Below are 22293 nucleotides of genomic sequence, written 5' to 3' on the forward strand. Positions count from 1 at the left end.
AGTAGGTATACAATTGTTTGCACCCATTTTAAAAATTATAATTTTACAAGACAAAATTTGAGCGAAATCGATCGAATAGTTCCTGAGAGATCGAAGTTTAAATATCTAGCCTTTTTGAAATTCAATTTCTAAGAGACTATTCGACTGATTTCGCTCAAATTTTGTATTTTGCCATGTAAAATTATACTATTTAAAAACTGATGCAAGAAAACTTGATAACTTTTCAAAAGTTTTTTTTACCAAAATTGAATAAAATAATAAAAAATAATGAAAGTTTACTAAAAATTATTTTTTACGGAGAATTATTTTTGGATAAATGAATTTTATAAGTGTGTGAAAATTTTCTTCGATTCGCTTAAAAAATTTTGATGTAACACAATGCGTAAAGTAAAATTAACATTAAGAGGTCCAAACTTTGGAGCACCTTCTTGACCGCCATATTTCATGGACTGCTGCTACCCGTATATTTTGGGGCTCAGAAATCCAAATCCGTCAAAAATGGTATGCTTATTGGAAGAAAGTGCGATTTCTATTTAATTTTGGCACTTGAAATATCGTCAGTACTAAAATTAGCACATTTGAGGTCACCATGGTGACCTCAAATGTGCTAATTTTAGTACAGACTTGCAAGTCCTAGACATCTTATCATCAAATCAAAAGTTATTCAGGGTGGTCCAGTTCGTTGTTTTTTTCCTTTTGTTGCGCATTGTACATTCCAGGCTGAAAAACGAATGGAATGTATGTTACGATACTTTTCAGGACAAACATCCCTTTCTGCCATTAAAGGATAGTCAATTCGTTTTTACTATGGCAAAATATTTTCAGTTTAAAATAGCTTTGCTTCTAATCTTGATGGTTGAAGGCATATCAGTTTCAGGGACAGGGGCAATGTTTTAAAAGCGTACTTGTTTGTACAGTTAGATCGGATCATGATCAATTTCCAAGAATTTTTCTTTTGTGTTAAACTAAAACTACATATGTAACTAATGGATGAAGGGTCATATTACTTCCTAATTCAGTCAGGATGCAAAAAAAAAAAAAAAAAAAAAAAAAAAGCGTTAAGTTTTTTTTCTTCCATAATTTTAGTCTATTTCAGATTTTTCCTTTTTTTTCAATATTTCTTAGTTTACTTAGAATATATTTAAAATTTTATACATACCTATGATGACCAGGAGAAGTAATTAAAATTTACAAATACAGTAAATCCTGTTTCTGTGCGGTCCTTTTTTATGCGATTTTGGTTTTGTGCGATTTATTTTTATGCGGTATATGAATCTTAGCGGCGTTAGCGCCAGTTTAATTTTTCCTATCAATATACATATACATGTTGTGAACGAACTCTGATTACGTGGTCTCTCCTTGAGAACGATGTATCTGGACTTCGCGATGCTCTGTTCATTTATTTTAAACAATCTCCTGATAAGGCAGAGTCAGTTACGTACATACGAGGGTCACTCTGAAATTTTTGAGATACAATTTGGTGTTTAAAGTTACACTTCATGAGTTTTACAAGCAATTGACCAGTCGACCGTCCTCATAAAACTGATCACCGATTTTATGGTACCAAGAAACAAATCAATTGAAATCCTATCTTCAAGCTATTGTTAACCATTTCAGAAGATGCGCGTTTTGGCTTACGACGAGTAGCAGCAAACTATTTAACGCATAATTTGAAAACTTCTCCATGTACAATGAATAATTAATTATTTTTAAAATTTCTTTAGGTCTAATTTAATTGAAAGCATTCTCTCATAAATCATTGATGTATTTTTTTTAAGTTCAACTTTTTTTATGCGGTCCCTAACCACCGCATAAATTTTTTTTTTAGGTAGTATATCGTACAAAGTTGTTTATTATACGTAATGACTTATAACAAATTTTTTTGTGTGATTTCTTTTATGCGGTCCCTATCCAACGCACAAAAAAAGGTTTTACTTATGTTTTTCTTGAGTTTATGATTATAATAACCATTTACTAATAAAAAAATAAATATTTATCAGGAATATAAGCTTATGAAGTATCTGGCTCTCCTTTACAAACAAATAAAATAAACTGTGTTTTTAAGTTTCGCCTTTGAAAATTTGATTTCCAGAAACTTCTGTGATCAATGATTTTTTGAAACGTCTGAACCTTCGATCTTAGGATCACTATTAGCAAAAAATCCGGGATTTTTCCAGAGCGTAATCAGCCCTGCCTATTGACAAAATAAGTTACGATTACTTTTGGACCACTGAAAGCTAAATTTGTCATTTTACCACTTAAGAAAATTATTGTAAATAAACTTAGAATTTTTTCTGCCTTACGGGTAGAAGTCTCAAATTTCAACTGAATTGCTATAGATCTGTGTCTGATGCGCAAAAAACTAAACATCTTCAAAGTTACAAAATAATCCTTTAAGTATTTCTTGAGAAATTTAAAGCACTTGTTTTTTGAACCTGGGACATAGTATAAAATGTCCTTTCACTAACCTGGAGTAGACACAAAAATAAGATCGTCATTTAAGATGTAAAATTAATTAAATACTATTTAATTTTTTCAGTGCCTGTATCAAAGTAATACCATGTTTGGTACTATATATGTTTGATATTATACATATGCTGTGGAGGTTAAAATTTTTTAAGTTCCACTTATTTAAATTAAGAATCAAATATAAAAGATAATTTTCAAAGTAAAATCTTCATAAAACAGAGGAAGTTGATAAATAGGAATTTTATAATCAATATTTAAAGATTAAGTGTCGGAAAGAAAGGAGTAGATTTTTTAAAAACTTATTCTCGAAACATTTCTATAAATACAAAAAAAACTACTAATTTACATTTAGTGAGCTCTGTCTTGTATATTATCAAAATTTCATTAAACACAAATGCAGGAAGAAACTAAACTTTTATTGGACAAAAATGTAGCAGATTTAAAAAACTAAATATAAATTTATACAATTAGGATTAGAAGCAAGCAATCACAAAGTTGAAAGAAACATATACTACATAAATTACAGTTAAAAGGAACATACTGAACACAAATTTATTGAAAGTAAAGTACTATTTTATCGAAATAGGTAACACCTATACCTAGAAACTTAATTATTTAACATCTTGGTGGGAAAATTTATGTCATTGAAGTCCATCAGAAATTAATAATGAAAGGTAAATGATGAGTTCTTATGTGGACATTCACTTGAAATTTGACAATGGTTAAACAAATACAGTGGAGCATCGTTTATACGACGCCGAAGGGACCACCGAAAAACGTCGTATAAACGATAACGTCGTATAATCGATTTTTACTTCTAAAACTGAAACTAACTCTGTTTTCAGTTAATTTTAATGTTTAACGTGTTGATTTACATAAATTTCTAAGTTAGACAAAGCAAAACAAACAAATAACCAAAGAAGAAAAATTGCAGTGAGCAATTTGAATGTATGTTACCTTTAATTATATTTTCTTGCTATTAGTCTCTACAATGCTTTGAATAGCGAGTTGAACTTACTGCTTTCTATGATGCAATTTTAAATTTCTAATCACGGCCAAATCTAATGGCTGAAGCGCACTTGTGCAATTTGCAGGAAAAAAAAAGAGCTTTTACATTTTCCAAAATAATTAGTATCGATGGGTGCGCTGGACATTGGTCGATGAATAGCAAAAATTTTCGTTTTTGCCTCTTTATAACATTGTCTAGTTTTTTCAGTCATCTAGTAAAAATTACGGTCGTCGTCCAAGCATTCTTGTTGACACCCTTTTCTGTATCATTCATGTTGGCAAATGCCGCCCTTTTTTAAAATACACAAGAAAAAATAAAAAATTAAATAAACGTGAACAAAATCTAAAAACCGACGTATAACCGATTCTGCGCGGCGTATAAACGATATATTTTTACATTAAAATGAATAGGAATGATTTGGGACCACACTAAAACGTCGTATAAATGTAAACGTCGTATAAGTGATCGTCGTATAAACGATGCTCCACTGTATTTAAAAAAAAATATATAAAGTTGGCTTACACATGACAAATATTTATTCAAAATTGGCTTACACATGACAAATATTTATTCAAAATTGGCTTACACATGACAAATATCTATTCAAAATATATCTCACAGGAAGAAAATCAAAATAAGCTAAAAAAAGTCTAAAGGTCTAAAAAGTTTAGATTTTTCTTTTGTTCTGGAGGCTGCAGAGGGCCGACACAGGAATAGCGATACCACTGCGAATAAGAGTCGCACAAAAATAGTATCACCATACCGCAATCTTGTTTGCATGAATAACATTCCCATGTCATCATTCTCGATTTTGTAAAATCACATTTTTAACCAATAGCCATCCATCAGAAGTAAAGAACAGCTTCATTTCATTAATTTCAACACATGATTCCATACGAGAAGAAACCTTCTCTATACCACATTCTATAGCAGCTGCTTCTTCAAAATGCCTTTATTTATGGTCTTCGATAATGTCTCTTCATCTACAAAGCAGTTCATAAGCATATTTTTTCCCCTCCAAAACTGCTTTTCTTGTAAAAGGAGTGGGCCTATTACCTTTCTTCCTCTTCAAACCAACAACTGTAGTCGTTAAACCTAAAAATATAAAATATTTTAAGAAAAAAAAAGCCAGATAAAAGAAATCATTGCAGAAGATAAAAATTGCTGAAATAAAAATAAAGCAGTTTTTAAGGACGATGGGAACCTGGCATAAAAAATAGAATTAATTTTTGGCCCATTTAATGAGTGATTTTCTTTTAAATATGCAAAACAAAACAAAAAGAATTTTTTTTTTTAATTTTAGAAAGAATTGCTAAATTGTGTATTGTAATCTCATTTGCTAAATTGTGCAGTTAGAAAAGATAAGGAAGGGAAAATGATAAATCTGACCAAATTGAAATTGTTTTAATGCAAGATTAATATACTTGTTCCTTTCACATTATTGTTGCATTTATATTTTATAATGTTAGAGTTAAAAATTGTGTCTTTAACAATTAAAAAAGATTCAAATACAGTGGTACCTTGAGATACGAATGCCCTTACATATGAGTTATTTGAGATACGAGGAATGGCCTTGCAAGCCTTTCTCGTCCTCGATAATGCTCCCGCTCACCCACCGAACCTCGAAGTCTATAGCCGAAAATTGTGCTGTCGGCTAAGTCCGTAGCTTTGAAGGATTCGAACTCGAAGTGCCAGCGGAGGAGGAGATTGTGCCTCTGAGAAAATCCATGGACCCGGTGATGGGTGAGCATTCGGACGTACTGCAAGAAATTGGTTTCGAGGAAGAACCAGAGGTGGAGGAGGTTATCTCTCCAAATGAGATAAAAGAATTCTTGGGAATGTGAAAGAGAATTTCACAGTTCGTGGAAAAGAAACACACCAAAAAAGTTGAAACTGGTCATACATCGGAGCTATTTAATGAGACTTGCCTAACTCATTTCTGCAGCATTCTGAAAAGGAAGAAACAAACCTCCTTGGACAGTTTTTTTAAAATCTGGCTAAAAAGGCAAAGACCAGTGAAGAGAAAAGCAGTGACTAAAATTAAGCATATAGTAGCATTTAAGTTGTGTGTAAGTTGCATTTAAGTAACCAAAATACAAATATGCATGTACACTTTATAAAAGCAGTTTTTTCTGCTTTACATTCTCTTTTATTATGTTTTTATATAGTATTTGTCATTTATAAATAAATTTTTCTTATTCAAAAACACACAACAAAAACAATTGAGGGTAGCATTTTTGAGGACGGAACGGATTAATGGCATTTCAATGGACAAAATTGCTTTGAGATACGAGCAAGGTTACGGAACGAATTAAACTCGTATCTCGAGGTATCACTGTATATGTATTAGTGAGTTGGTGACGATGCGTTATTTAAACTCCTTTTAATTTTGTTACATGCATTTTATATTAACTTTTTGGATTTATTTCTATTTTTAAGCTTTTACAATACTATTTAAATAAAAATATTTACACAGTAAAACTTATAAAAAAAAGAACATTATCATAAAAAATACTATGTCATAATTTAAAGTGAATAAAGATATTTAAAGAGATATGAATTATATTAAATGTCAGCACAAAATCACTATTTATGATAATAACATTCCGAATATATTCTTCCTCAATTGGAAACAAATTGTTTATTAATATAATACTATTATAAAGGTCATGCATTAAATTATTAAAAAAATTATATTGTTATAACAGTTTGCATAACTAAAGTCAATGTACTTGCTTTACTTACAAATATTTCATTGAATTTATTTTTAGAACACAAACATTAAATTTGCCTCAAAGCTTATTTTACTTGGCCCAAAACAAATTCAGAATTTGAATTTTCTATGTGTCTCTGCTTCTAACCATATTTTATGGATACATAAAATTTAAAGCAAGGACTACATATGAAAATTTACTATGCTCTTATATATAACTAAAATACATTTGACATTATGTCAAGGTAAAAAAACAGGGGATATTTCGTATTGTGATCTGGCAAAGCAACTACAATTGCCAAGGTGCTAAATAGATTTTAAACTTGCAAATTCTTTAAAAAATATATGTAGATAATTGCCTAGGGGTAACTACAAGTTATACCTTACGAGTCAGTCCCTTTCTATGACATTTCTTTTAGTTTCTCGCGGGCTAATTAGTTTCCTGGACTTTGCGTTTATTCTGCCGCAGATCACGATACAGAAATCTCCATTAACAACAGTTTGAGCAACAACAAGTTCAAATAGATATTATAATATTCACACGTAAGTCAGTGTAAATCACTCTGAGTAACAAAATAATTTCTTAACTATACAAACAATATTATGATAGAAAATGGAGATAATTAGAGTAAATGTAGGAAAAATTTTTACCTTTATGAAATGGAACAGAAATATAGATACTTGGAGATTCACATATTTTTGAACTTTCTCTTGGTGCTCAACAGGTATCAGGCTTTCTTTAGGCGAAGAACGGAACAAAGATTCGGAGAGGACATGGTCATGATCCTCATTCATTGATTTTATCTCCAAAAATTGTTTATCTGGAGACAGCAACTGGACAATTTTGAGTAAAGGTTCTGGAAAATAAAATTTTTTTTAAACAAACTACGAATAAAAAATGTATAAACTAAACTCTATAAGGGCTTGCAGACACAATATAAAATAATAGAGATAGCAGGACAGAGAACATATAAAACAAGAGTGTTAAATTTATTTAAAAAATGTTCTTTACAAGGTAATTATAGTGACTATTGACATGGTGACATCAGGAACGATGTTACTAATCAATTAACACATTTCAAATAATTCATTTTAAATAACACATTTTAAAAATTAATTAAACAATACAAAATTTACATACTTGGATTAGCGACTGTTATCTGTAAATTCTTTTTAATGAATTCTTCCACCATGTGTATTTCAATTCCAGCGGAGCCTTATCAAATTTTTTAAATTTCTTTGAAGCATTTTGTAAAGTTTCGCTTCTCTCTTCCAGAAGATCGTCCTTTTTTCTTTTTCAAATTCATGAATGGCTATTTGTTATTCTTCATATGAAAAAAATCAAAATGCTACAAAAATTGCAGCTGCCTTGACTATGATAAACAGAGCTAAATTATTTTTGAAAAAAAAATCGGAGAGTCACGTGGACAGATACGCTCTATGATTGGTTGAAATTTTGATCGGTATGATAGCAAAATGAATTTTACTGCGCCGATAATCGGTGCAATAGACACTCCGTTTTATTATTTGCAAAAATCCTTACTTAAGATTATTTTACCATAGTTCATACATGCTCGCTTTTACCTAACTCATGTTTTTTAACGTCAAAAGCTTTCTTTAAAATTCGCATCCTAAAACGACCTGAGTTGTACAAAAACAAGTAGCTAGAGGCTTACGAAATCACTGGTAAAATTTCCAACTGAGAAATCTGTTTTCAAGTTAATTATGGCAAAACATCATCCTGATCTCATATTTTGTCGTAAGCAGGCTGGAGTTGGTAATATGATTTAATATTCTGTTTTTTAACGTTTAAAATATTAATTGTTTCTCATATAATTTCCTTTGTCCGATTGTTAAGATACCTTTCCCTGTAGATCACCGAAGTCGAGCATCACTGTCAGTAAGCAGATAGTTGACCACTTTGATCAGCCGGCTAAGAGGTCGAGGTTGTGAGGTACCAGTCCTCGTTACCTATTCTACCTTAAAGTACTCGGCTTCGCACGCAGGTCTTGGGCTAGGAAAGCGGAGGTGATCGAAAATTGTAATGGCATGTCTTCGGACCATCCTCATGGTTTGTTTTCCAGACGGTCGCTAGTAGCCCATTGTGCAACTCTAGTGCAACGTTATTTAACTATTGCTATGCAATTTTGCTTTCTATAATAGGAAATTTATGTTGAGAAGATTAAAGTTCGCCAAGTTTTGATAACTTCCGGGCAAACAACCCGGCCTGCGAGTAATAGTTATGTAAAAATACAACACAAAGCATCTCGATGGTATAGCTCGCAGCTACCCCCACCCCCGAGCATACGTTTTTTTTAAAAAAAATTAAAAATTTGTTTGGCTGTTGTAGTTGGTGTGTAACAAATCAGGATATGGAAATATTCTTCATTTTTAGTATACATATTAATATGTGTACTTTAAAAAATTTTATAGTTATATATATATATAAAGTTTGGAAAATATTATAATAGTTAATCTAATATAACTTACCGTGATATTTCACTGTTAGAATTGTAAACCAGATTTGCATTAATCACAGTGGTGCAAGTGCTGCGCCAATTGTGGAAACCTGCGCGTACATGCTCCAAATTGAAGTAGTTGACTTAAATTGCTCCAAAAAGGATATTTTCCCTAGGGTATCGCCAAGTCACAATTTTGCGGCAACCAAGCTACTGCCATGTGGAGGGTTGCTCTGGATTCAGTGGGAAGGATTCTTGCACTCTCGTGTGAAGATTTTATAGTTGTATTTCACTCTTAGAATTGTAAACGAGATTTGCATTAATCACAGTGGTGAATTAGAATGGAAGACACTTCTAATAAGCCAATAAGATATCTGGCAACAGTAACCCCATCCATTATAAAACCTGAAGAGGCATCTTTGTTACTGTGACGTGGGGAACCAGAAGATTATTCTTCTGACTTAAATGAATATGCACCAATTGATGTGTTTTGGAAAAACTGTTTTGTGAAGAAAGATAATTTGGGAAATATCAAATATGCTCTTTTAACAAAGCTTTTTAGAGCTCTTTTGTGTTTACCACATATTGAAAGAGGTTTTAGTGTGAACAAAAGGTTACTCGACAATAGGGCAAGTTTAAATTCGCATAGTGTTAATAGTTTGGGGCAACTTGTGTCACATATTAACAAAATAGGGAGTTAAAATAACTTTAAAATTGACAACGATATGATTAAAGTGGCGCTTGCAGCATTTAAAAATTATTCTGCTCTATTAGAGGTTGAGAAAAAAGAATGTGAAAACACTGAAATTGATTTGCAAAAAAAATTGAAGGCATCTCATGATCTCTTAGCCACAGCTGAAAAAAACATGACAGATGGGTTAAATAAGGACATGTCGATTATAGAAAGCGGACAGATCCTCTTAGCTGAGGCTAAGTCGAGGATAGCAGAATATTTAACAGTCTTGGAAGATAGCAAAAAGAAACTTAGTTTGTTAATGCAGGGACCTTCAAAAAAGTGTAAAAAATCAAATATGTTATTAATGAACAAAATTAAAAATTCTTGTTATTAAATTCTTATTCTAATTCTTTTTATTAAATATGCTCCAAATCTTCGTTTCGCTGCTCAAAAATTGCTTTTTTGTTGCTCCAAAGATGCTCCAAAACCATGTTTTGCCACTTGCACCACTGCAATCATAATAACTGAAAATAGTTTGTTATGTAGCTCATAACTATGATTAGGGTTAATAAATGGATCCCGAAAGAATCTTTGAGGAAGGGAAGTTAGTGATCTGGAGATTATCCAATGGGATATTTATTTACTTCGTATACTATAAGTTAATTAGGAAGGATTTCTATAGCTGTATCTACACTAAGATTTGGCGACTTCCAGGCACTTTGGCGACTTTAAAAAAAAAAAAAAATCTTCACCGAAGGGGATCCACTCAAAGCAAAACTCAACCTGCTTCTTATTTAAATTTTCGCTAGTTAAAAATCCCATTTGTGGCTTGGCTGCTGTAGCTAACACAAACAGATACCAAATCAGGGGTCTGTCCAGGGTGAATTTGCAACCGTTTAGCGATACCTTCACAAATTCAACATTAGAAAAAAAAAACTAGTTTCACAAAATAATTTAAAATAAACAAGTTCTAAGATTCTCTGCCTCTCAAAATTTTGTTTTTGTATCCCCAAAATAAAAATACAAATCCCAGAATTTTTTAAAATGGAACAACGAGGTTATCTCTCTATAAACTATACAGGAAGTCAAAATTCGAACATCATTCTAAACGTTCAAACATTATCTTTAACATTATTGTAAATTTATTCTAACAGGCCTTTGTTTTTTTTATGAAAATTTTTTTTCCATACGAAACTTTTTTCTGTATGACCTAGTCGAAAATGTTCTCATAATGAAAATAACTTTTAGTTCTAGTACTATTAAATGCAAGTTGAAATTTAACAATGGACAATAGATTTTTAAATTTAGATGCAATTTTAAGCTCGAAATTTTATAATAGCAATATTATTTTTTAATATATAGGGAAAAATATATAGATATTTACCAGTTCTAAATAATTTTTATTTATAGTGACAATTTTTGAAAATAATTTTTAATTTTACCATATTTTGGTGTTGATTTATGTAGCTTTTAATTTTACCGTATTTTGTCTAAATTTTCGCAAAATAGGTACCTCTCAAAAAAACCTAGACAGATCCCTGCAATTTGAAAATATCCCAGTTTGATGTATGAATTGTGTGTATTTGGGTTGATTGATGTTAGTTTCAGGATCGAACTTTTTGTATATTAGATAGCTTCCTATTTAGTTTCTATTCATTTATTTAAAATTACTTTACTCAGCCATTATTTTGCATCAGCAGCTTTTAAGATAGTAATGATGATTTTAAAGCAGTTGTGTGGAACGGAAGAAAAATTGTTCTTCTCATTAGTTATGTTTGGAATTATATGATTACTTGTATAATCTTGATTAAATATTGTTTTACTATAGATTTTAGAAAACGCCTGGATCCTGGGTACCTGATTTCCATGGTGCTTAAATAATTGATTTAATGCCTAATATCTTAATAAAATTTAACCTTTATTCATTTTAAACAGAGCTATTTCTGTGTAGTATCTGTTGATGCCAACTAATGCGCCTAAAGGATATTTTAATCCTGAGGAGGTGCTTTTTCTGGCAAAATTAATTTTATAATTTTTTATTTATTTTATAATTAATGAGTTATTATAATTATCATTATGTAATAATATTAATTATAATAATATTAATTATAATAATATTAATTATAATAATATTAATTATATTTTAATTTATTGTTATTATAAATAATATTATTTTAATTAATATTTTAATAATTAATAGGCTATGATAATTTTTTTATATGCTTTTATTTAAATGTTTTTCCATTTGCAATATAATCTAAGGTTGTGTGTAAGATACTGATTTTGTCATTTTCTTTTGACAACCACTTGAAGATAATGTGAAAAATGTAATGTAAATAAAATGTAACCTTTATTTATTTTAAACAGAGATATTTCTGTTGCCAGTATCTGTTTGTGCCAACTACCATCGCCTAAAGGATTTTTGAACCCTAAGGAGGTGCATTTCCTGACAAAATTAATTTTATAATTGCTTATTATTTTTATAATTATTAAGTTATTAAAATTAATTTTATAATATTAATTTTATATTTTGTAATTAATATTATTATAATATTAATTAATTCTATTTTCTATATTTTATGTAGTAATTGTAATTCATAAGTAATATTGTTATTTATTATAATTAATAAGCAATGATAATTTTTTTTAATGCTTTTAAATATTTTTCCGTTTGCAATATAATCTAAGGTTGTGTGTAAGATACTAATTTTTTTTTTATTTTCTTTCCCCAGCCATTGGAAGATTATGTGAGAAATGTAAGTAACTTTTACATATTTATACTTGAAATTTTTCTCACTGTTAATTTTTGTTCAGTTAACAGCTTATTTTACAACTAGAGTTTATTAGCTAACTAAAAATATTTTGTCATATTTAATTTTAAAAAATATATGTTTTTGTTTGTTTTGAGAATCATTATAAATTATGGTTTGATTAATTTTTCACACTGTTAATTTTTGTTCAGTTAACAGCTCATTTAACAACTAGAGTTTATTAGCTAACTAACAATATTTTGTCATATTTAATTTTAAAAAATATATGTTTTTTTTTTTTTTTTTTTTTTTTTGAGAATTATTATAAATTATGGTTTGATTAAGAGGATCTGAACCAAATTTTATTTCCCATAATTGACAGTGTAGTTCTGCGGATATCGTCTGCATATTGGGTCTTTAGTCTGGACATTTCAAATAAAAAAGTGATACAAAGATTTTTTAACTTAAAGAGTCTCAGTCACATTAAATTTATGTAGAATTTTGTTTCTTTTACTTTCACTTTGGTTCTATGCTAAGATTTTTTTCAAAACAAAATATCAACATGGGACAAAAATATGCATGCCCATAACAATAAATTGAGTTGTAATGGTAAGAGTTATTTGATTTCTTTTTTATGATTTGATTGATTTTCATATTATGTTTAAAATATTTTTAACCTAAGTGACATTTATTTCTAATTTACTTTACTGTTATAAAGATGTAATTTTATCTATATATACTTTTATATAAAATCTAATTTCATATTGTGTTATATTAGTAGAAATTTTTGCTTTGAAACATTTAATTTCGGAATGTTTAATGATTAAAAAAAGAAATTTCGAATTATGAAAAGTTATCTCATATAGCAAGCAGTGACACTATTTAAGAAACATATAGTTTGTCTAAATTAAGAACTCTGTTAGCCATTCAGGATAGACTTATGGCAGTGACTCTGGTAACAAAGCAGGATGGCCACGCACCTGGAAAACCTTGCAAACGTGGAATTATCAGGGAATTTTTTTATATTTGGAAAAACCTGGAAAAGTCAGGGAATTTTAAAGAAAAGCTGGAATTTTATTTCTTAATTTAAATTATTTTGCCATGTTATGTCCTCTTTTTTTAGTTGAAAATGTATGGTCAAACAGTTGAAATATCATAAGCTTATCAATACTTTGCTTGCATTAAAATTTGCTCCATTATGACCCTGTTGAACTAGAATGCCACATAAAACTCTCCCATGGTTGCTAAAATAAATGGAGAAACCTTAGACCTCTTTGAAACCCCCTGTGGCAGAATTTTTTTAGGCTTAATGCAACATACCTCTCTAATACTAATATCTTTCTGCAAGATACTTTTAAAAATAACAAATGTACCTACATGTTACAAAATTAAAGTAACAGAAGTATCAACTTCAAAAAAAAAACTTATTCTGATCAAATAAAATTTTTTGTAAAATTAAGTATGTAATATTTTTTTTATTCTAATATTATGAGCTATATTCTTGCATTTTGTAGGGGAAAACACACTAATTATTTCCTTTTTGACATTTTGTAAATCATCATCTACTCAGTAAAAAAAAAAAAATTGAAAATTCTAAAAAATCTTGAAATTTGTAGCAGTAAATTGGACTCTTCAAAAAAGGGTTACTAAGTGCGCGTTTTCATTTCGAGAGTCAGTTGTTGTAATAAGTACTATATTAAAAATATTGGATTTCAAAACTATGTGAAAATCAATAGTAATAACTGCATTTAAAAAATTTGAATGAAATTTTTCTCCAGAAAAGAAAACCAAATTTTTTACTTTATTAATCTTTATTTCTCATTGTTCTCAAAAGAGAATAGGAAAACCATTATTTTCTGCTCGGTTGCTCGAGAAAGGCATCTTTTGAATATAATTTTAAAGAAAAGATAAAATCTTTCAAAAATTTCTGCAGAAAAAAAATTTTTTTTTACTTCCCAAAAGAAAAGTCTTTCTGCAGGAATTTCATAACATTCTGCAACAATGCCACCTTGTTGCCACAATTCTGCAACGGGTTGAAAACCATGGGCCTGTGCTGTTTAGGAAAGGCAAAGATTGTGGTGGAGGTGGAAGAATGGGTTAGGACATTTGCTTCTGTTTATAAAAGTAATTTTTTTTTCTTCTAATCTGTTGGTTGAATCCATTTATCATTCAAGTTTGTTCTGATGCTTTTGGGGTATTTTTTCGTTTGTGCAAACCATTAAAAATGTATATTGGTTTAAAGAAAATATGATCAATGAATTTTATAAAGAGAACTGTTTGGATAAAATACAGTATAAAATGACTCTATATTGAAATGTTAATAAATATAAAAAGCTATTAATTATAATCGCCTGACATTATATTCTTACGCTTAATGAAAATATATTAAACAGTGCTTATCCCCAGTTTCTTGGGTCACTCTGTATCAGGGTTGGCATGGTTTAAACCATGGTTAAAACCAAATGGTTTTTTCCGTAAAAATAATTAAATTGATAAAAATGTTCAAAATTTAATTTCGAACATTTCATTGAAGAGAAATACAGAAGAAATAAATACATATTTAATCCACATATATTTTTATATTAACATATTCATTTTTGATCTTATCAAAATAGATAAGTTAAGCTAAAATAAAAATTAAAAAAAATCTATGTACTCATTGTAATTTTTTTACACAAAATTTCTTTATAGAAAAAGATACTGTAAACAGATTATAAGAAAAAAAAACTTATTGATAAAAGAGACGACAGCACAATTAAAATTCTACAGATAGAATTTTATTTAACATTATTTGTATTTTTTTTGTGAAAAAAAAATTCATGTTTATTAATTACTTTCTACAGCTACGCAAGTCTATATTAAGACAGCATTGAATGTTTACTTTAATCTATATTTTCAATTTCAAGTAACAAAAGATTTTTAAAAATGTAATTTCAAATGTGTTGGAATTTAACACACACGAAGAAAGAAAGTAATTTCGTTAACTGAAATTAATTAAAGTAGCAATTTATTTAAAATAAATTTTAAAGCTATGGAAAGAAAATAATAAAAGTATCAAAATATTAAAACTCAGTTTTTAAAATTTTTAAACCAATATATATTAAAAAAATTCAGTTGATTTAAATAAATTATTATTTTAAAAATATCATTAGATTTAAATCATGATTTAGATCAAGTTGATTTAAATCAATATACCCTGAGACAAACTATGCATATAATATGTGTGATGTATTATTTATAGGTGATGGGAAATGTGTTATCTGTGACTCTTATGTTAGACCATGCACTTTAGTCAGAATTTGTGATGAATGTAATTATGGATCTTATCAAGGTCGATGTGTTATTTGTGGAGGTCCAGGCGTGTCTGATGCTTACTATTGCAAAGAATGTACTATTCAGGAGAAAGATGTAAGTAGTAGACTTATTCATACCTGCCTAGTCTCATGTTTTTAAACGAAAACTCCTGCATTTTACAACTATCTCCTGTTTACTCATATATTTTCATATTTCTCCGTATTTGTTAAAGAAGTAAAATATATATATACACAGTAGAAGTCCATTAGTCCGGCATCCAACAATCCGGAATGCCCGATAGTTCGGCATCGCTCCGGAAAATTGTAAAAATTTTTGTTTTCTCCAAAACTGTGTCTTTAAAACAAATAAAAATTCTCGAGAGCTATTCGTAAGTTTTCGGGATCATCTGGAAGCGCTCCGTTAATCAATCACGAAGTGTCTTCGCCATTTTTTTTGTGCATTGTTGTTTTGTGTCCTTTCACATTGCAGTAAACGTAACTTTTGAAACTGTTTATGAAAAAAAGTGATTTTCGTTCTAACTGTACTGTGACCATGTTTTCAAAACCTAAGCCTTCGAGTTCAAAAGGAGAGAAACGAAGACACGTAACACTGACTCTCAATCAGAAACTAGAAATCATCAAACGGCTAGGAAAAGGCGAGAATGGAAATGTTTTACTGAATGAGTTTAATATTGGCTCATCAACTATTTATGACATTAAAGAACAAAAAGTTGAACTAATGAAGTTTGCTTCTCAATCGGTAACAACTGAAAAGTTGGCTTCTAGACAAACATTAAAAAAACCAAAACTGGAACAGCTAGATAGTGTATTGTTCAAATGGTTTAGTGTAGTACGTTCTGAAAGAAAGCCGGTAACAGGGCCAATGATTGTTGAAAAGGCAAAGAAATTCGGCCAAGATTTAGGAGTTGCTGAAAGTGAATGTAATTATTCTGATGGTTGGCTCAGAAACTTTAAGTTTCGGCATGGAATTCAAAGACTTGATGTAACTGGAGAAACACTTTCAGCAAACCAAAACTCTGCAGAAAAATACTAAGACGAGTTTGAGAAAATCGTGGCTGATAATGATTTAACACCTGAACAGATTTACAATGCTGATGAAACAGGGTTATTGTGGCGATGTTTACCAACATCTACACTAGCTGGGGGAGGAGAAAAAGCAGCCAAGGGTTTTTTTAAAAACAAAGACAGATTAACCGTTTTGCTATGAGCTAATGCGTCTGGAAACCACTGAGTGACCCCTTTTGTGATAGGTAAGTCTGCAAAACCCAGGGCTTTTAAGAATGTTACACACTTGCCTGTCCAAAACGATACTCAATCAAATGCGTGGATGACTGCCGCCCTCTTTAAAGACTGGTTTTTTCACCACTTTGTGCCTGAGGTCAAGGAGTCCTTCAAAAGCCTTGGTCTACCAGAAGATACTAAAACCTTCCTTCTTTTGGACTATTGCAAAGCCCACCCCCAGTAGATGAGTTAGTTTCTGGAAATATTGTTGCTACTCTGCTCCCACCTAACGTAACATCTATGATTCAACCTATGGACCAAGGGGTTGTTCAAAATTTTAAATGCTTTTATAGAAGGTCTTTTATTCAAGGCTTGTTAAATGCCGACTGTGACGTGACTGATTTTCAAAAAAAGTTTACAGTAAAAGATGCTGTCTATGCTATTGCACTGTCTTGGAACCAGGTAAAAAATACAACACTCCAAAAATGCTGGAGAAAACTTTGGCCAGCTGCAAACCCTGTGCAGCCCTGCATCTGACCTAACTCTACAGACTGATGAGGAAGAAAACCATCAAGACGCTCTGACCAAAGTTTTGAATGTCGTTATAAGTGCTGACAATCCTTTGAAAAACCTGCCTGAAGATGAGGTAGAGGAGTGGCTTCTAACTGACGAGAATGGGCCTGTTGAACAGGAACTAACCGATGAGGACATTATTTAATTTGAATACAACATTCTGCGTAGTTTGGAATTCGACAGCATAATACAAGATTTCGTTGAATCCAAAAATCGCAAAAAAAGTTATATATTAGATCATAAGATTTTGCAAAATAATTTATTACCGAAAAATATTATATTTTTATTTGTATCTTCATAATTTTGTGCAAAATACACTTGTTGTTTTTAAAGCTAAATTACTTTAGTCAAAAAAAGAATTTCTCCCAATTTTTTCGTAGGCCCCTGAATTTCGTAGGCCCTAGGCACGTGCCTAGTGTGCCTATAGGTTAATCCGGCCCTGGTCTCTTGACTTTACTATAGGTGCTACAATTTCTATATTGTGGCAACTCCCTCCCCCCTATATCAAGGTTAAAAAATCCAAATGAAAAAGTAAATCAATAATTCCTTCCTTGGCCCTTCTGATTCTCTAATTAATTTGCTGTTTCACTAATTTGTTAATTTATTGATTTACATTCTCATTCTTTTATTGATTACCTTTTACATTGACTTGCTGATTAATTTTTTGCTTTGCTCAAGTAATTTTCAACTTCACTAATTATTGTTTGAACCTGTTTGCTCTACTCCTTTGATTTCTGCGTATTCATCATTTTTTCATAGAAGTTGATTATTGAACCAAACATAGACCGTTCCTCCAGACTATGATATGTGTGTATATATATATATATGTGTGTATATATATATATATATATATATATATATATATATATATATATATATATATATATATATATATATATATATATATATATATATATATATATATATGTATGTATATATATGTATGTATATATATCTATATATATACACATAGTATATATGTTATGCTTTGAAAGCATAAACATTGTAAATTCCTAGTGTGGCCGGTTTTTGTAGAAAAATATACAGGAACATGGAGAAATAATACAATTTTATTAAAGTTAGGGCCAGTGGCCCACAAATGAGAACTTTACATGTTGGTGGATAGATAGAGAAGAGCACAATTGACCTTGGAAAAAGGGTTTTTATATCTTTCTGGACAGTATATTGAAATATTAATAGGTTTTAGTAACGTGAGACTGATCAATTTCCCAAGCTACCCATCTGAAGGAAGGTCTGATCAATATGCTAGCCAATTGGTCAGAACTTCCCCGTTCTCGCAATTTCAAATTAAAATTAATTAAATTTAGTATATTGTCCAATATTATACATTTATAAATAAAGTATTACAACAATAACATTGATATAAAAGTAACTAAATATTTCTGCATAACTTTGAATAATAATAATTAATAACTTTATAATAATTAATAATGATAATGTACTTATTTTCTTTTCCTGTTGAAAAGAATAAAAAATAAAATAAAAAATATCAAACCAAAATTTCACAATTTGTGAAAAGTTCTTCTCTTGAAATAAACTGGATCCATTGTTCAGGTCTGTAGTTTTATAAACTTATTATATTATTCGTCCATGGAAGAAGAAGAAAATGAATGTTTCTGTTCTTTATCATCATTGTTTCATTCATGAAACAGTTACTATTCATTAAGTTATTAAAATTCACTTATCATTTAAATTGTTTTTACTTATTATTCCATTAATAATTATGTATTTTAACAAATATTGTGTAGAATTATTTAAAACATATGAAATACACTTCAAAAAAAAAAAACATTTCTAACAAGAAATGCAAGTAATCTAATTTAAAGTGCTTACTCTTACAAATAATATTTAAAATATTTCAATAGCATAAAAATTTACATACAAAGTACAAAATAAATCTTTGTAGAAAATAATATGCTTTATTCCAAATTAATAAAAATACATGCATTACCCATTGATAATGATTGATAGTCTAAGTTGGGTTAAATATTCCCTACTAGACGGAAAAAAATAGGGTTCTAAGTCTGTTTACTCATGCTTGATCCTTAATATTGAGGAGAAAACACAAGTAAAGAAACATTCTATGTGAAGAGTCCCACAGTTCAAATAGATAGGAACTTATCTTCTCTAGAGAGAGAAAGTTTTTCTTGTAGTTTTACCTCGAGTTTGGTCCTGAATTTCTATGCATTCATTTATGTAGAGCGTAAATAAGTCTTTCTCCAGGCATTCAGATATGTTATTTATTTTTCAGTTTTCTTCCAAATGCAGGGTTTCACATTTTTTATTGAAATACTTAATCCAGGAGGGGAAATTCTTTTTATCCTCACACGGAGAAATACTAAAGCGCGCTGGAGCGTCCATCTGTTCTTCGGAATCTGACATTATTCCTTTAATTTTTCAGTTTTTTAACTCCAAAGTCATAAAAATACACTAATAATGAAATCATAATAAAAAATAAAGAAAACAACTGATTTTAAAAAAAACTTATTGTTTTTCTTAACTTTCTTTGTGTTTTCTTGTATTTATTTATTTTGTTGTATAAATATATAGATATATGTGTGTGTGTATATATATATACACATACACACACATCCTTAACTATTACCCGAAAGATTGTGAGAAAATCAGTTACGCCATAATCTACTTTATTTATAATTGAACAGTGTAATTGCTTGATATGAAATTTCTTTAAAATCTAAAATAATGATATTTTTACTGTGTGCAATATGCCACATTTTAATATTTTATGCATTTAATGTAATCCTGTATTTCATGTTCGGTGGCAGGTTTTTAAAAGTTATGAGGATTAATTATCAAATAAAATAATTTGCCACACATTCTATTGAAACATGCCAAAAGTTGGTACATAACATTTCAAATTAATCAGTAATGTAAGAAGAATATTCCATAGGAAATAGGTTAAATATTATAAGAATAATAAATTGAAGTATTTTATCACATTTTACCTAAAAATTTATACTTCTGAATAAAATTTTAAAGTTCCAGTCAAATTAAAAGTTGTTTAATGCTATAAAACAAAAATAACTTAAAAAACGATTCTAAAATTACAAAAAATAAAGAATGCCTTTAAAAATTTACACAATGTTAATATAAAATAATTGTAATTAAAAAAAACTTACATTGTGCATAAATTAAACTAAATAACTAATAACCACAATTATAAACTGTATGAATATTTATCCATTTCAGCATAAAAATCTGTATGTAATGGTTGAAAATTTTTTAAAAATAAACATCAAGTGGTTTTTTAGGATATTACTAATGCCAAAAAATGATAAATATAGAATTATGTTGTTAAATTATTAATAAGCTATCTAAAAGTATTAATTTATTAGATTAAAAATAATTGTTTTCGTGTTTTTTTTTTAAAGCAATAACTTTAAAAAAACTCCACTCCTGAAAAATTATTAAGAGGTCATGTGCCCCCCTCCCTTCCCGATGCTACCCCTATACTCCCAAGAATATGTAAACTTAGTTTATATCAGATAGTTATAACTAACAGGGTGCATAGCATTTTTAAAAAGTGCTTAAAGGTGTTTATTTTCAATTTTTGTTTTTTAAAATCCCTTAAAGGTTCTTTTTTTATTGGGTGTTTTTTAAAAAGTTCTTAATTTTCCCTTTACTTTGTTGATTTTCACCACATATTATGCAAAAAGACACTGTTCATATTGTTCTATTCAACGTTTTTACGATTAATTCAACCCCAATTTTTTTCGGCATACCGTGGGCCCTTAGCGTATGAAAACTTTATTTGTTTTATTATTCAAAATTTTATGATTTTTGGCAATTGTCAAAAACTATGCCAAAAGATTTTTTGTTGACGTGGCAGTTTAATCCGGATGAAACCGTCAATTGTCTAAAATTTGCCAACACTGCCTAATTATATTTTTATTAAAAAGTGCTTAAAAAGCGCTTATTTTTTGTTGAAAAATTGGCTATGCACCCTGAATAAGTTTAATTCAATTATATATAAAAATGATAAGTTGCATTTGAAATTTTTTTTAATTTTTTATCTTAATTAGTGAGTCCTCCTACTTAAATTATCATAAATGTTTAAGTTTATGTTTAATGAATTGTCTACATCTTTAATTTATTTATTTTGTAAGAAGTAATTTTTTCTTCTTTTTTACAGCGTGATGGATGTCCAAAAATTGTGAACTTGGGTAGTTCCAAGACTGATCTGTTTTATGAAAGAAAAAAATATGGTTTTAAGAAGAGGTGACCCCCCTCATCTCTTTCGAATCGACATGCTTGGACTTTCATATGAATAAATTTCATGTATTTTGAATCTTTGCATTCTTCACTATCTGTATTGTAATCGTTTTAATAAAACAAAAATTTTTTTAGCTAGTTTAAGTTTTAATATAAATTTCTACTAAATCTTTTAACACTATACATACCAACACTTAATCTACATCTATTTCTACCATAGTCGATCAAATGATCGGACTTTATGTTTCTTGATTGAATGTATGAAATATGGATGTTAGGAAGGAATTAAACTGAATAAAAACTTTATTATAATTAAACAAAATTGTATATTGCTAATTTTTATGCATTACAACACACAAGGAATAAGAATTATTAATTCATTACTTAACACTTTTTTTACATATACAGGGTGTTTCCATTGGGCATTTTCCGCAAACATATTTCTTCTAATTATTATTATTTCTATAATTCTTATAATTATAAAAAATAATAATTCTTATAATTAATATTATTTCTTCTAAGAACTTGTGCTGTCTCGATTGTTTCGACATTTTTCTGGGTAAAAACTAACAGTTATTTAGAAATGAAGTAAAACTGTCAAAATGCAATACAAGCTACTTACAAAAACATTAAGTTTTTGTCACTTTTTCTGATACAAAAATGCCAATCTAAAGTTTTAGGTACTTTTTTGAAATTTGAATTCATAGTTATTCTGATTGAACTCACTATGCAACAGTCTTTGCAGGAATGTGCAACTAATCGAATGCAATACGTTGAGCACATTTCTGAACCGAAAACCTTATAAAGCAATAAATTGTTCTCCCGGTCAAATGACCGGTTGTGGCAGAAATAGGT

At 29.3% G+C, this 22293-nt stretch overlaps 2 protein-coding genes and 1 long non-coding RNA gene across 4 annotated transcripts in view; 1 reads left to right on the forward strand and 2 right to left on the reverse strand.

Annotated features, from left to right (window-relative positions):
* The window catches only part of LOC107440703 (lysosomal dipeptide transporter MFSD1), a 54775-nt gene extending 47033 nt beyond the window's left edge, over positions 1-7742 (reverse strand). The window contains exon 1 of the mRNA XM_087167229.1: positions 7723-7742. The gene's annotated coding sequence lies outside the window, so the exon portion shown is untranslated. The remainder of the gene's footprint in view (positions 1-7722) is intronic.
* LOC147806796 (uncharacterized) lies at positions 2865-7676 on the reverse strand. Its single transcript, XR_015435233.1, has 3 exons — positions 7333-7676; positions 6843-7048; positions 2865-4573 (listed from the first exon to the last, which is right to left on the reverse strand). It is a non-coding gene; the product is annotated as an uncharacterized LOC147806796 (long non-coding RNA).
* On the forward strand, positions 7682-21576 carry Phf5a (PHD finger protein 5a). 2 transcript variants are annotated; one of them, XM_016066853.5, is made up of 4 exons: positions 7682-7968; positions 12059-12082; positions 15318-15484; positions 21359-21576. In XM_016066853.5, exons 1-4 carry the CDS (start codon positions 7917-7919, stop codon positions 21446-21448), a joined length of 333 nt encoding a protein of 110 aa, XP_015922339.2. In that variant the 5' UTR covers positions 7682-7916; the 3' UTR covers positions 21449-21576. The 2 variants fall into 2 exon arrangements, with proteins under 2 accessions (XP_015922339.2, XP_087023356.1); XM_087167230.1 differs by lacking the exon at positions 7682-7968 and adding an exon at positions 8071-8262.
* Positions 21577-22293: the final 717 nt, after the last annotated feature.

Source organism: Parasteatoda tepidariorum, chromosome 7 (assembly GCF_982258835.1).
Source record: "Parasteatoda tepidariorum strain Cologne lab strain chromosome 7, Ptep-v5.0, whole genome shotgun sequence".
NCBI classification, from domain to species: Eukaryota; Metazoa; Arthropoda; class Arachnida; order Araneae; family Theridiidae; genus Parasteatoda; species Parasteatoda tepidariorum.